Below are 14,402 nucleotides of genomic sequence, written 5' to 3' on the forward strand. Positions count from 1 at the left end.
TTGAAGCAGATAAGATTCTTATATTTTCCAAAATTTACGTTACGTTTATTTTTGCAGGCATGCTTATATTCAATTTGACAAAATTGAAACAGAAAGTAACTTAATTTTAATCCTATTGTAAGAAGCTAGTTGAAATTAATTCTTTCCTGATTCACATTTGTTTTATTCTTCAATCATTTTAATACTCAAATCAATGTGATTATAGATCTACAATATATATATAATATAATCTAAAAAAAAAAAAAAATAAAAACAAAAGATAGCAATTGTCGTGTTGCGAAAACACATAATAATTATTCATTAATTTTTAATATTATTATATAATTTATTATGCGAATGATAATGAATCATTTGCTTCGAAGAAATTGTTTTAATTGAATATACTTGATTCCGATAAGTGGATCTATAATCACCGTGCAAATTATCTCGTGGAGAAACGATTTAAGAAAGTTCGCCTGTATTGTAGGCAAGGGTCGCGGTGAAAGAAAGCCGGCATGACACGCCGTGGGAATCATCGTTGTTGTACACGCAACACGCGGACGGATGCCACCGCCGTCGTCTGATCGTGGCCGATCAGGACGCGTCGGCAGGCCGGGTTTTCAAGGAGCGTGGTAGGATCCTGTGGCTGATATTAGCCGAATGGATTAAGAACAAGATGCGGGAACTGCACTATTCCCAGGATGTGAAGAAGTATCAGTTGCAGTTCGCGCGGGAGTCCGACTGATCGAGGACGGTCTTAGACCTGTCTCTCTCTCGTCTTTGCACGATCTATAAATGGATGATGTTAACTGTTGTTGTTTGGCTGTCAGTTTGACGCAAAATCGTCTACCAACGACAAGTGCTCGATGGTCGTTTTTTTTTTATTTAAAGAAAATATAAAATATTATGGAACAATTGTGTTACATAATATCTGAAGATCTAAATGTTTAAAAATTATATTACATAATATTTAGAGATTTAAATGTTTAAAAATTTTATATATATATTTTTTCGCGTTATATAGATTATTAAATTATTAGCAATTTTCGTTGTATTTATTTCGAGATTCTGTATTTGTAATATTTATTATGTAGCATAAAGAATTATATAATTTCTCTGTGTATTGAGCACGTGCCTTTGGTAAATAAAATCGGACAAATTGCGAGATTGAATGTTACGTTGGAAATGATAAGATCTGATTCTAAATGTAATCCTCGATGTCGATGTATGTTTTCTCTATACACGAAGATACGAATACTCCCGAACGATACAAAATTAAAAAGACACCTACAAACTTGTTACGTCTTTTAAATAACAATGAAAAACTTTTTAGACATTTGTGTCGTTCGGATTTATTTTACGGGCACGTTTTCTTTTCGTTGCACTTTCTAATATCTTTTATAAATTTAAAATGGGATAAGCGTAATAGTAAAGCTTCTAAAAAAGAGCAAAAAAATATACAAAAAGAAAATAATAAAAGTGCAACTAAATAAAACATGCATTCTAACGGGCCGGATTACGATTAAATGAATCATCGACATCGATAAATCGACGATAGTGGAGTACCTGGTAAGGCGTTGAATCGAGCTTATATATGTGTATATGTATCAACACTGGCCTAAATCAATTAGAAGATATGTAGAGATCTATAATTTGTTACGATTACTAAAGTGCCAAAAAAAAAAAAAAAACGAAAATTTACTTCCCGTTTGTCGATCGATACCACGAAAGTACTGACATATTTGGTTATTTCTAGTACGTTGTATAAAATGTAATTCGATGTGTTCGTGTTAATTGTTGAGAAATTTATTGGATCTGTGTACATCAAGGTTAAAACTGCAGTAATACAAGAATTTATTTATTTAAAGGAAGCAAGAGCAGTAAAGAGAGATCTATTTGAAGCTTTTGCTTATTAGAAGTAAATGTTTATATTTTATCTGGAGTTTATTATTTTTTAATTAAGATCACAAATCAGTGAAAGCAAATTTATATATAATTGCAAGTCAGTACAAGTGCCAATAAATCTTTCTTTAATTCGTCATCATGTACGCAAATTTGATTGTATTTTATTATTCTTTATACTGTTTATACACAAAAAGTTGTTACACAATTCCCTTTTAAATTTACAAAAATTTAATTTAACTTAATAGATATTTAAAGGCGATTATTTTCAAAGTTTTCTGAGTTTATATTATTAATATTTGATTTGCGAGGAATTTGTGTCACAAAAGAAGAAAATTTAATTATACATTCTTTAGTATACACAGTTACTAGCTTATTATTTATATTTCTGCAAGAATACATCATATAATTTACAATCGGAAAAGCATTATAAATCTAATAATACAAGAAAAATTTTAAAAGGTTGTGCATCACTGCTTTTGTACGATTGTGATAATTGATAATTTAGTCGTTTTACACTCGCTGCTTCTGCAAGATGCAATCAATGTCGGATAATATAGTAATTTAAAAGAACATATAATTCGAGATAAGGATCTGATAATAAAAATCGTAACACATTTAACGAGAAAATATGCGATAGTTTATCGCTTCTGTTAATCACTTATGTCATACGAATATTCGAAAGATTAATTACTGTTTTGACTTTTAGCTAAAAATATACAACATTGATTGCCATAAGTACACAGTCGCGTGTGATTTAAATAGTCGACAGTCTGTAATAAATTATAATACGCCTGACAATAATTAAATGATAATGAACCTCAAGATTATACAAGAGACCAACCGAAGTTGTATGTATATAAGAGCCATCAATGTTTCTGCTTGTGATATCCTTCGTTGTTCATGAAAACAAGCAACAGCCAAGTAATTATTCCGATCACAGACTTCTATATATTATATTAGATTGCTAACACGGCTATATGGTGACAGATGAAGCCAGAGCAGTCATTTACAATTGAGTTGAAGATGAATGTATATGTTAGTAAGTGCGTAAGAAATTTACACACATAAATTAAGAAATTCTTACATTTGCTAACATATTCAACACACAATTGTAAATAGCTGCCCTGGCTTTATCTGTCACATCACTGTTAGTAGTCTAAGTTTATAAAAGTCTGTGATTCTAATTATCTGCGAATGTAGTGATTTACGTGATTTGGTGTTGACTTTAGTTAGTATTTAATTAATTATGAGTAAACTGCTTACAATTTGCAATGAAAAAAAATGTAACAAATCTATAAATTAAGTACAATGAATATTATATTAAATGTCAGACTAAAAATTGTGCGTAACTTGAAAATTTACGTCTTACATAGTGTTTCGGCATTTACGGTTTATTATATTCTTATTCGAATATATACTCAAGACAAGCAGACTTTTTTAGATAAAAAGATGTGGTATTTATTGTTCTATCTCTTGGTCTTTCCATTCTGATGTTCGACAATTCTATTTATGTGTGTATGTCGATTATAATGTCTAAATCGGGATTTGGCGCGCACTTGTTTATCGCACAAAAATAATTTTGTCTCTCTCAAAAGGATATACATATTATTAAATTATATAAATTTTTGTCGAATTAAAAGGCAAACGGAAATACATGTATGAATGTGAATGATATGTAATCAAGTATAACTTCGATCTCCAAGAGATCGTCCTTCAAGCAAATATATACACGGTGTAATGTCACGGAACATGAGTAAAATGTTAATATACTGCGCTTTCAGTTGTAATTTAAATTATCATTAGAAGAGAAAATTGTATTAAAAAATATGTTTCATTGTGTACAGACAATATACATGTATGTACATGTCGATAATATTAAATAAACAAAAGAAATCTTTATCAGGGGTATATATATGTTCCATTAATGTAATATTTTAATGTCTAACGTTTTTCTGCAAAAACACAATAAATGACATAATGATATTATATAATGAAAGTTTGCATCTTTCTCTTATATTATAAATTATGTAAGAGAAAAAATACACACAGAGAGCGCAATCATAATAACTTCCGATTGACGTTATATCCTGTATATGCGTTCTACACAATGTATACATCAATTTTAATTACTTGCATTTGTGAGATATGTATACGTTTCTCGAACGAGACTCCACTTTTTCGATAGTGAGTATATAAGTTACATTTTCAATATTGTCAGTGTCTATGAGCGAGTTACTACTTTGACACATGTGACTTGTATTATATATAATGTCATTCGATATATTTTTTTGGTTTATTATCACTGATAAATATACATGGATAGCTGATGGGCGCAGCTGTCGCGTCCTAAATTGAATGTCAGTCATCTAAAACTGAAACTTTCCCGCATGCGCATTACAGTGGTTCAAGAGTGGGTTCAAGTGATTTGTACTAACTATAAAATAATATATAAATTTAGTGTATTTTTTCATAAAAATAAAAGAACTGTGTCAATGTTTCAAAATGACACGTTGTTGTATTTGAAATGATACAGAAAATAAAACATTAAAACGTATATTTCACAAGTAAATGTATAATTTTTGATTAATATATTCTATAATATATATTATTTTTTGATTAACATATTCTATATTCTATATTATTATATTTATGTGCATAATAAAATAAATCATATCAATTCATATTATTTAATTCTTATAAATTCTAATACATCGTGATAACTTTTATCATTTATTATAACTCTTATTAACATTAATAACTTAATTAATCCTTCATGTTTTTTAATAATAGAGAAGAGCCTGAAAAGGGATTTATAATAATATAATAATATAATATAATATATTATGTAATAAAAAAATAAAATAACATGAAATAAAATATAATAAGATATAATTAATTGAGACATAATATAATAATATAAAGTAGAATAAAATAAGATAGATTAGAGAATTAATTAAAATAAAGTGAAATATAAGATAAATTCCTACATTATGTATGTTTGTTTTCTTCTCTTTTATCAGATAAAGAAACAGAGAAAGAATAAAAAATTTGTATTTTGATCTCATTTATTTATAAAATAAATTTTAATAATAATAGGTAATTACTAATAGATAATTATTATAATAAGAATATAATTAACAAGTTTATATGAATTGAAAAATATTTGAGAATAAATTATAAATTTGTAAGAATAATTAAATAATTGAGACCGCAATTTATATTTGAACCGAATGAATAAAATAAAAAAAATCTATAATAAAGACGCATACATCTATATATATTATCTAAAAATATTTTTGTAACAAATATTAAAATATTAAATTAAGTATTTAATAAATTAATGTTTTCAAAAATAATGATACATTATTAGTGCAATATATTATCTATTCTTTTCTCTCTCTTTTTCTGATAAAAAGGAAAAAGATAATCATATGTAATATGTAGGAATTTTCGAATTGTATATATATATTAATAATATTAATTCTATTTAATAATCCGATTTAACTAATCAGAATCGTAATCTGGAAAATTTCGGATTAACATTTATTATTCCAAAATTGCTAAACACGCACAAATATTATACGATATACATAAAATGCAATATATATAAAATAGTAACATATGTATGATACTATAATAACAATATTCGTTTAAAATAAAGTTGTTTAATATAAATATACTGATTAGTGAAACATTGCTACGCTCTACGTTGCAATAATATATCGCGAAATATATAAAAATTTATATATATATATATATATATATATATATATATATATATATATATAATCGAAAATCCTAATGACAAAATTTCGAGGGTGTTGTAATTTCGGAGATATAAAAAATCAAAATTGATCAATCCTTGTGTTGAATTTTTCTGCGTTCAGAATCAACATGTTGAAGGGAACCTGTGCATTGCGCAATCGGGTCTGATGAATGAACCGATCTAAAAAAAATTACGTAATTGTCGCATAATAATGTAAAAAAGCACTTGACCGCTAATGTGCTTACGATCACTTTTCTCTTGACGTTTTGTCATTGGGATTTTTATCTTACTGTTAGAGTGACGTCAAAAATCTATTATAAATTAATGGTTCAGTAAGTCTGGGACCTATATATATATATATTTCAGATACATGAGAAAAATATTTGAAATAATTGAATTGCATCTTTTATTTTATAAGTAATCTATGTTGAACTAGAAAATAATTTTGTAAAGATATATATTTTATATATTTTCTCTTTAAAATGTATTTTCCAATATTTTATATTTTATTTTTTGAATTTATACTTGTCATTCAGCTCTGATTGCATTGCACTTTAGTTGTCTGCGCAGTTAATATAAACTCTAATATGCTAATTGCGCAAGCAACTAATAAATCCGTCATTATTATTTATTTTCACGCTTATTACTGACTAGAAACTTATATAAAACATTTAAAAGTTAAATCGATTCAAATATATTTTTTATCTACAAACCTTTTAAGTGATTTTGTGCGCAGAAAAAATCAACTTGCACTGTGCAAATGAATGATGTCGATAGTCAGTCAAAAAAGAAGCAAATATCTGCCGGTATCAAAACGAGTATTTATATGTTGTGTGATTTTTCAAACGCTTTAAGAAGATCATTCGTACAGGCCGGTCTCAGAGAGATGCCGTGACGAGATGCGAATCATGTTCCTCACTGACAGGTGTCGACGCCTCAGTAATCGGCGTGGGTGGACCACCACTGCTACATTGATGGTCCATTGTTCCTATAATGTAAAATAAGTTTTGTGCAATTTTATAAAATTTTATTTTTTATTTTTTTTTACCAATAATATAATCTACATTTTTAATTACATTTATTTATACTAGTCATATTTAATCATTCTATTTTTTAACTTATATGTGATATATATTACTAATGTAAATTATACTTGCTTATGATATGGACAATTGTATAACTTATAAATTCTCACATGTTTATCAAATGTTGCAGAAACTCTTAACGTGTGTTACGAATCTCTTCGATATTCAAACTTTGGTCGTCTCACCTGTAAACGAGTTAGAACGACTTCGATCTGGCCAGCAGATTCTACAGAGCGGTTTCAGCAATCGAAATCTCGGCCGCGGTACTCGCAAAAGTACATAAATATACGGATCCAAGGTGAAGTGAATGCATAAAAGAATATCTGCTACAGCGTAAAAGATTTTAATAAATTTCCGGGTAATGATCGCCGTTTGTGGTAACCGCATCGCGATTTGAGCTAGCGGAATAGAAATCTACAAGCAAAAGAAAAAGATAAGTAATTTCTAACAAAAGATTGATATATGTCATAGAGAATTTTCACGAGTAAACAAAGGTATTTACAACTTTGTATTTATTAAATTTTTTTTTTTCAAACACTTTTATAGGTGAAATAGATCTGTATATTTTTCTTTATGTTATATTTTTATATTATATATTTTAATTTGATACAAAACAAAAAAAAAACTGTTAAATATGTTTCTAATACATCATAGAAAAATTATTTCCTGACTCACATTTTTCCTACGACTAAATCGCGATTTTTCCAAATACAAATTTTCCGTCATCCAATAAAATTGTCAGGACGAAATCAATTCAGAGACCGTCGGAATATTGACTCGCGGATGTCTCGATGGCTTATACGTGAAACTATTTTCAAATATTCATTATTCATCCTTACTGACCTTCGTCGCTTTTAAAGCGGAAAGAAATGATTTTTTTATATTGATTAGATATAAATAATTATGATTATTGTTTCCGGTGTGAGGTTAAGAGAAAAGATTCATTTTGTCAATCAATTAATTTATTTAAAAACGCAACTGTCATTGATTTTTTTTTCTCACACAATTTTATCATAAATTAAAACTAATTAAAGTCAACAAACTTACCATATGTGGCATCCAGCAGATAACGAATGATATCGATAATACAGCCATAAGTCTGGCAAATGCTTTTTCCTCAGTCGTAGCAACTTCCGGCCGAATCGGAGGTCCAGCTACGGTTAGCAAGGGTTTTGCTCGCGATGAGGCTCTGCAGATTCGCCTGAGAGAACCTGCGCGGCGACTTAATCGACTCAAAGCTCTAAAAACTGCCAAATTGCACCAGACAATGGACAAACATAAAAGTGTACCTATAATTAAAAAGACCATTAAAATAAATATAACACAAAAATGATCCTCTTTAAGTTCTTTTTGTTAGAAACAGAATAATAATTATGTAATTTTACATTTATTTTTGACGTTATATAAATATGTATGTGTGTGCAGCTTTTTTATATTAATGAAAGTGTATGTATTATAATTTTAATGACATTTATACCGTTATTTTTAGCTTACACACCGAAAACAAAAAATACATAAGCATAAGCGACGTCGCTCGACTCTGTAGCCTCCCTATAACGGATGCAACTCTCGTTTTTGTAATACAATCCGAAACCCATAACTGGAAGACTGGTCATTCCTAGTGCGACCAGCCAAAGCGCCAACATACAACGCACAATTACCGGATACGTCACCTGCTGGAAAATACATGCGTGTCATCTTATTAAGGTATCGAAACACCACGATGCGAGCATCAATTTCTTGCTTGCCGCCATAATCACAAATTGAAGAAGAAATAAACATAATTACAGATTGAACCAGTTCGCTTAACTATATATATAGAACAACAATGTGGTAAGATAATAAGCAGTGTGATAAGATAATAAATTTTCCTTCAAATTTTGAAATGTTTTAAACTCTTGGACGAAAATGAAATCTAAGCACGATACACACAATTTATCCTGCGACAGATATAACTACTAAGCAATATCGCTAAAATTGATAATTTTTTGTTTAGAGTTTATAAATCATTATTAATTTGCTCTTTCTTGTTTTGTAATGTTTAGATATATCAAGAAATAATTTCTGATTTCTTTCTTAATAAAAGATTTAATCAAGAAAGTTAGAAATTTTTTTTAGAAAATTTCAATTTATTTTTATTAAATCTAATCGAAGGTTTTTTTCTGTGTAACTTCACTAATAAGGAATTGAGAGCCTGGTTGAGATCCAGATAATATAAAACACATAAATATTCTCTTTTGGATTTTTCTTTATTGATAACTTCGTATGTTTAGGTCTCTAATTTGGACCATCATCAGCGAGTGTCCAATTATAGACGAAACATACGAAGTTATCGGTAGAAAAAAAAACCAAAAAGAGAAAATTTGTATGCTTTATTTTTTACACCTGGCTTCCAACTAACTCAATTTCTTTTATTAGTTATTATATTTTTATTATTTTATTCAAATTTCTATTTCAGATCTTATAAATCTCTTCTTCTAATGATTAATTCCTTTAAAAATTAAGTTTTCAAGTTATGTGTGAGAGATTTTTTTCTGAAGGAGACTCTTAAGACATTGAATTTATTACTTCCTAATAGTCGCATAAATCGTCCTTATTTTTCTTTCTATGATCCCGATTTATGCGCTCGTCTTTTTACTCTCTGCCCTTCAAAGGCGCTTCGGCAAAGTTAGAAGAGAAAAAACGCGGGAAAATGTTAGATCTAATAAATCTAATAAACGAGGAAAGGGACGAGCTAAATTTCTATACTTTCACGTGTGAGTCTCTCATTTCATATTATGCGCAAAAATATATGAGCATATGAATGTAACGTTTAGTATAATTTTACTAAAATAAGACTACTTTGCTTTGATGAATTTGAAACATTTCGAGACCATTTCATCAGGTACCTTTTTTTAAATTTTTATAGATCTTTTATGAATGATCATACGCTTTTGAGATTCGCAAAATACCCGAGATCTTGAATTAAACCGTATCTTTAAGAGTGAGTTGAAATTAGATTGGTATCAATAAATTGAGTCTTTATTTATGGCTTTATATCAGTTTCATGATTTTTACTATCAAAAAAATCGGCAATGTTTTATTAAAATCGAGAATATCATTTATCTTATTAATTCCTTAAAATTAACCGTATATATCTATGCTAGCACGTAAATTTTAAATTTCTACATTTTCTACAGTAATATTTGTGTATATTTTAGAGTGTGTGTCATTATATACAGATTTTCTAAATGATCTTTTAAAATCAATGTTTTTAATTTATTTTAAACTACTCTTTTCAAGCATAGCACAAAATAAAATTTAATTCAGATAACACAATATTGTAAATTTTTTAACTATTTAATAAAATGCTTTAACATATTGTAATGTGGCGCGCGATTACGGCAAATATATGTACAAAGTAATATCGTAGATGTTATATCGCAGAAGAAGGAAGTAATAAACTTCTTGGCGATATCACGTGTTTGTTCCTATAAGTGGTATTGATTAACGATTAAGAAACGTGCTATGATGAAAATTACAGTTCAATCTATTTTTGGAACAATAAAATGATGTGTGCTTTATACATTGAAAATTAACAATCATGAGTTTGACATGAATTATTTTTTATCGAAATGCTTAGATATTTAAAGCGTTATATCGAAAATCAAATGAAATATGATAAGTTTGAAGTTTAATTTAAATTTAAATTTTCAGATAATTTAACTTAGTCTTTCTCTTCGGTTAGTTAGAAATTTAGAAAATTTAGAAATTAATTCAGTTAGAACTAAGCGAAGAAATTTCTTAATTACAATATTTGATGAGTATAACTTTGTAAAGTATATAATTAACTAATAGTTAATTATATACTTTATTTTAGTGAATCAATATGGGTTTGCAAATTACTTCATTTTGCTAAATGATATTGTCGAGAAAAATATCTCGAATTAAATTTTTTCTAGAAAAGATAATATTTTGATAATATGCGGCATAACAAGAACATTAATCATCTTCAATTACAATCTTAGGTGCTGCTTCTGAAGATGATCATAGTGTAAATTGACGTTTTATTATTAGAGTATGAAAGACGTCAACCTTATTTATCGTGTATTGCGATCAATATTTTCTTAGTTAGTGTTTCTATAAAAATAAAATTTTAATTGGTTTATCGAAACAGTTTGACAATTTGAGTTTCAATGTTTTCATATCAATAAATAATATAATTTACGAACATAGTTCCAATTCCTATTCGTCGATCAATTGTGAAAATTCTTTACGCTTTTGCCTCTTTGTCATAATATATAACCGTTCTATAAACATTGTAGAACTCTAAAGTACCTCTACGGCACACGTGTATAAATTTTCTTATACACGTCAGCTTATCCGCATAAAGCAAAAACATGTCATGAATTACAACGTGCAGTTGATTTTGGCAATGTAATCTCGATATCTTTAGATTCGTTATTAAAAGAAGCAATTTCTCTAATAATATAACTAATTATATAATTTCTCTATTTATTTAATTTATTCTATACGAAAAAAAAATTTAACCATGTACTTTATTTAATTCTTTCTAATTTAGTTTTGCAGCATAAAATATTACAATAAAATAAAAGATTTCTCAGAAAAAAATATTATAGAAACAAGGAGAAATTTAATTCTGAATTATTAATAAATATAAATATAAATAAATATTAATAAATACAAATATAAGAATATTAATTTAACTATTCAATATCATTTAAATTATTCAAGAAACATTGTTAATATGATAAATATACGTTAGCCGCATTCAATCAACGTTTGATGACAAAGAATAAATTTTCTTCGCGAATTTCTCATAATTAGCTTTTTTTGGTCAAAGGATTAAAATATTATTTTAAAATTAAATTTACCTTTTGATAAACGAAGGGTCTAGTCAAGGCCAACCATCTCTCTGCTGCCATGACAATGGCAACGCAGCCGCTAAAGAGTCCGAAGAGTCGCCAAACAACACGTAGAGAGCAAAATATTTTCATGGACGTCACACCACTTGCATAAATAGTGACGTACATTTGTACCAACATGCCCAACAATGCTACAAGATCGTTGGTTGCTAGACAACGCAGCATTAGCAGGTGTTTACGATTTCTCCTCTGAAATAAAACGATACGAAAAAAGGTTATTTTAACTTTGTTAAAAGACTTTTATTAAAAGACACAATTTATGGTAGCAAGAAATATGTTAAAAAAAAATAAATTTTTTTTAACTTAAATATATATATATATATATATATATTTGTTATGTACATAGTATTTTTCATTATATTTATATTAAAAAATTAATAGATTTATATTGTGATAATGGTTAATAGCTACAGTTTATACTTATTATAATAAATTTGTAATTTGTAAAATAATTTATAATAACTAAAAGTAATTTAAAATTTAAAAAAGTAATAATTTGAGAAAAGCTAAACCTTTCTAAAAAAAACTTTAGTAACAGAAGCTTCAACTGTCCTATTGTCAGGATTGAATTTATGAAAAATTGTTTTCCAGAGTTTATAAGACAATGATCGAACCATTGATTACAAATTTTTAAAGATTTCATATTGAAGGAAAGCATACTTTTTACACTTTTGTTATATGCAATAAATAATTTTTTATCGCTGATAATATTTTGATATTATTAATTGCAGTAAAAACAAATTGCAATTAATACAAGAAAATTACTTTTATTTTTTAACAATAATATGACATTATAATTTATATAAATCATTTCATTATTTAATAAAAAATGAATAAAAATTTAATTATTAATGAATAAAAAATGATCTTATTTACCTTATCTCGATGAAAAAGAATAATTAATGCAGACACGTTGCCGATGACGCCGGTTACATACACCAGACTCAGTACAAGTTGAAGGATGTAAGGCATGCGTCTCTTCGGTACAACGCTCGCTATTGTATCGGACATCATTGTTGTGTTATTGTTAATAAACACCAAAGTTGACAAAGTATTATTCTGCCAGTTATCCGCTAGCATGATTGCAATTTTTATAATACGTTCCGTGCGGTTAGAATTTTAATTTCACCTATTGTTAGTGTTTGCGCGTTCAAATTTGTCGAAAAACTTATCTCAATGGCGCAAAACGCAATTCTCAATATAATAATAATGCCTTGACGTCATTGTTTGTCAACAGGATTACATCAATTGTTATAATTAGACGTAAACGTCAATTCTCTTTGAGTATCGATTATCTCATTAACAATTATCGTTTTTCTTCCAAACTTATACGTGATTTTTAGAAATTAGCATCGATCATAGTTCGATCATTTGCTATATATATTTTTTTCCTTCTTACTTTATTTCTCGGCCAATTCAGATTACGAGAAATTCAAAGTGGATTAAGATAAATTTCTCTTTACATAAAGCATGTCAGTCATTTGTATTTATATAGTCTCAATGCGTTCTGTGTTTTCAGAAATAAACGTTACGTATGTACGTTGATGTTGATACTCACGTGCATGTTTCTTTAACATTTAATGTAAGAAACAAATTAAAAGAGAGGAAAGATTAAAATTTAAAAAATACTTCAAATTAGCAATATTACAACTAGTTGAAAACAATAGAAAATTGTATAGATAGATTTAAATGTATATTAATCTCGATTAAATCAGTCAATCGTGCTGGAAATAAGAATTATGAGAAATTGCATCAATTAATTGCATTAATTAATCTGAAAATTTTGTAAAATCTTGCTAATAGTTAACAATTTTAAGTAATCTTATTCGCAATAAATAGATTGAAAATCTATTATTATTGGAATCAAATACTATAAAAATCTTAAAATCTTAACAAAATCTGTAATATCTCGTAATTTTTGAAATTCAGATTTTGGCACAAAAATCACGAATTCAAAAAACTGCGTTTCTCTAGCAGATTCGATTTTACTAGTCGATCACTGTTTCGTCAAAGTTGAGATTCCTTAAGACAAGTCTGACACGATTTCACCTAAATCGTAGCCAGTCGATCAAGGTTTACGGGGTCTGATTCTCGTATCGATAAGAAATGCCGAGCACTCGTCGCGCTCTTCTTGTCGCAAGTAATCCTGGAGAGCCAACGATCGACGAAATAAACCTCTGCGAATCTTCCGAGCAGAGATCTTGAATTAAAGATTTCTATAGTATCTTGAAGAGTATCAAGAGTTCCTTCGATGAACGGAGTTGTCGTCTAACTGATTGAAACCACGCGGTCAGATCTAATTTTGTTTACTCCCGTAGGACGAGTCGATCGCAACGGCGCCTGCGCGGAGTCATCAGGAGGAATCATCAATCATTTATTGCTAAATTTATCAGTAATATTAGTGATGCAAATAATGTGCACAATCAATTTAATTTTTAAAAATTTAATTATTTTTACGCAAGAAAATTATATATTATTTTAATTTTGCAAATAAATATATGTGATTAAGTTTAATATTTGATCACAAATCGAGAGTCTGTGTTTTTAATTAATGTTGAAGAAATTTATGTAAATTATTAAATTATATATATATACCTATATATATATATATATATATATATATATATATATATATATATATATATATATATATATATATATATATAGGTATACATACACAAACAAAATTATCTACAAGTTGTGCATGACAAAAATTAGGTATACTTTGCAATTTATGTGTAA

At 27.8% G+C, this 14,402-nt stretch overlaps 2 protein-coding genes across 9 annotated transcripts in view; one reads left to right on the plus strand and one right to left on the minus strand.

Annotated features, from left to right (window-relative positions):
* LOC140669076 (uncharacterized) overlaps positions 1-4,485 on the plus strand; it is a 112,787-nt gene extending 108,302 nt beyond the window's left edge. For 5 of the 6 annotated variants that reach the window (XM_072898570.1, XM_072898567.1, XM_072898568.1 and 2 more), the window contains one exon: positions 467-4,483. The gene's annotated coding sequence lies outside the window, so the exon portion shown is untranslated. Of the gene's footprint in view, positions 1-466 lie in introns of all 6 variants that reach the window. The other variant, XM_072898573.1, reaches the window with a different exon arrangement.
* A 1,198-nt stretch (positions 4,486-5,683) lies between these two features.
* Positions 5,684-13,921, minus strand: LOC140668788 (prostaglandin E2 receptor EP2 subtype). 3 transcript variants are annotated; one of them, XR_012047251.1, is made up of 7 exons: positions 12,537-13,921; positions 11,610-11,849; positions 8,234-8,411; positions 7,783-8,024; positions 6,921-7,149; positions 6,364-6,638; positions 5,684-5,830 (listed from the first exon to the last, which is right to left on the minus strand). XR_012047251.1 is itself a non-coding variant. In XM_072898105.1 (6 exons), exons 1-6 carry the CDS (start codon positions 12,738-12,740, stop codon positions 6,529-6,531), a joined length of 1,200 nt encoding a protein of 399 aa, XP_072754206.1. In that variant the 5' UTR covers positions 12,741-13,921; the 3' UTR covers positions 5,684-6,528. The 3 variants fall into 3 exon arrangements, 2 of the variants coding, with proteins under 2 accessions (XP_072754206.1, XP_072754205.1); XM_072898105.1 differs by having other exon boundaries at positions 5,684-6,638; positions 8,234-8,408; XM_072898104.1 differs by having other exon boundaries at positions 5,684-6,638.
* Positions 13,922-14,402: the final 481 nt, after the last annotated feature.

The sequence above is a fragment of the Anoplolepis gracilipes genome, chromosome 8, assembly GCF_047496725.1.
Source record: "Anoplolepis gracilipes chromosome 8, ASM4749672v1, whole genome shotgun sequence".
NCBI lineage: Eukaryota > Metazoa > Arthropoda > Insecta > Hymenoptera > Formicidae > Anoplolepis > Anoplolepis gracilipes.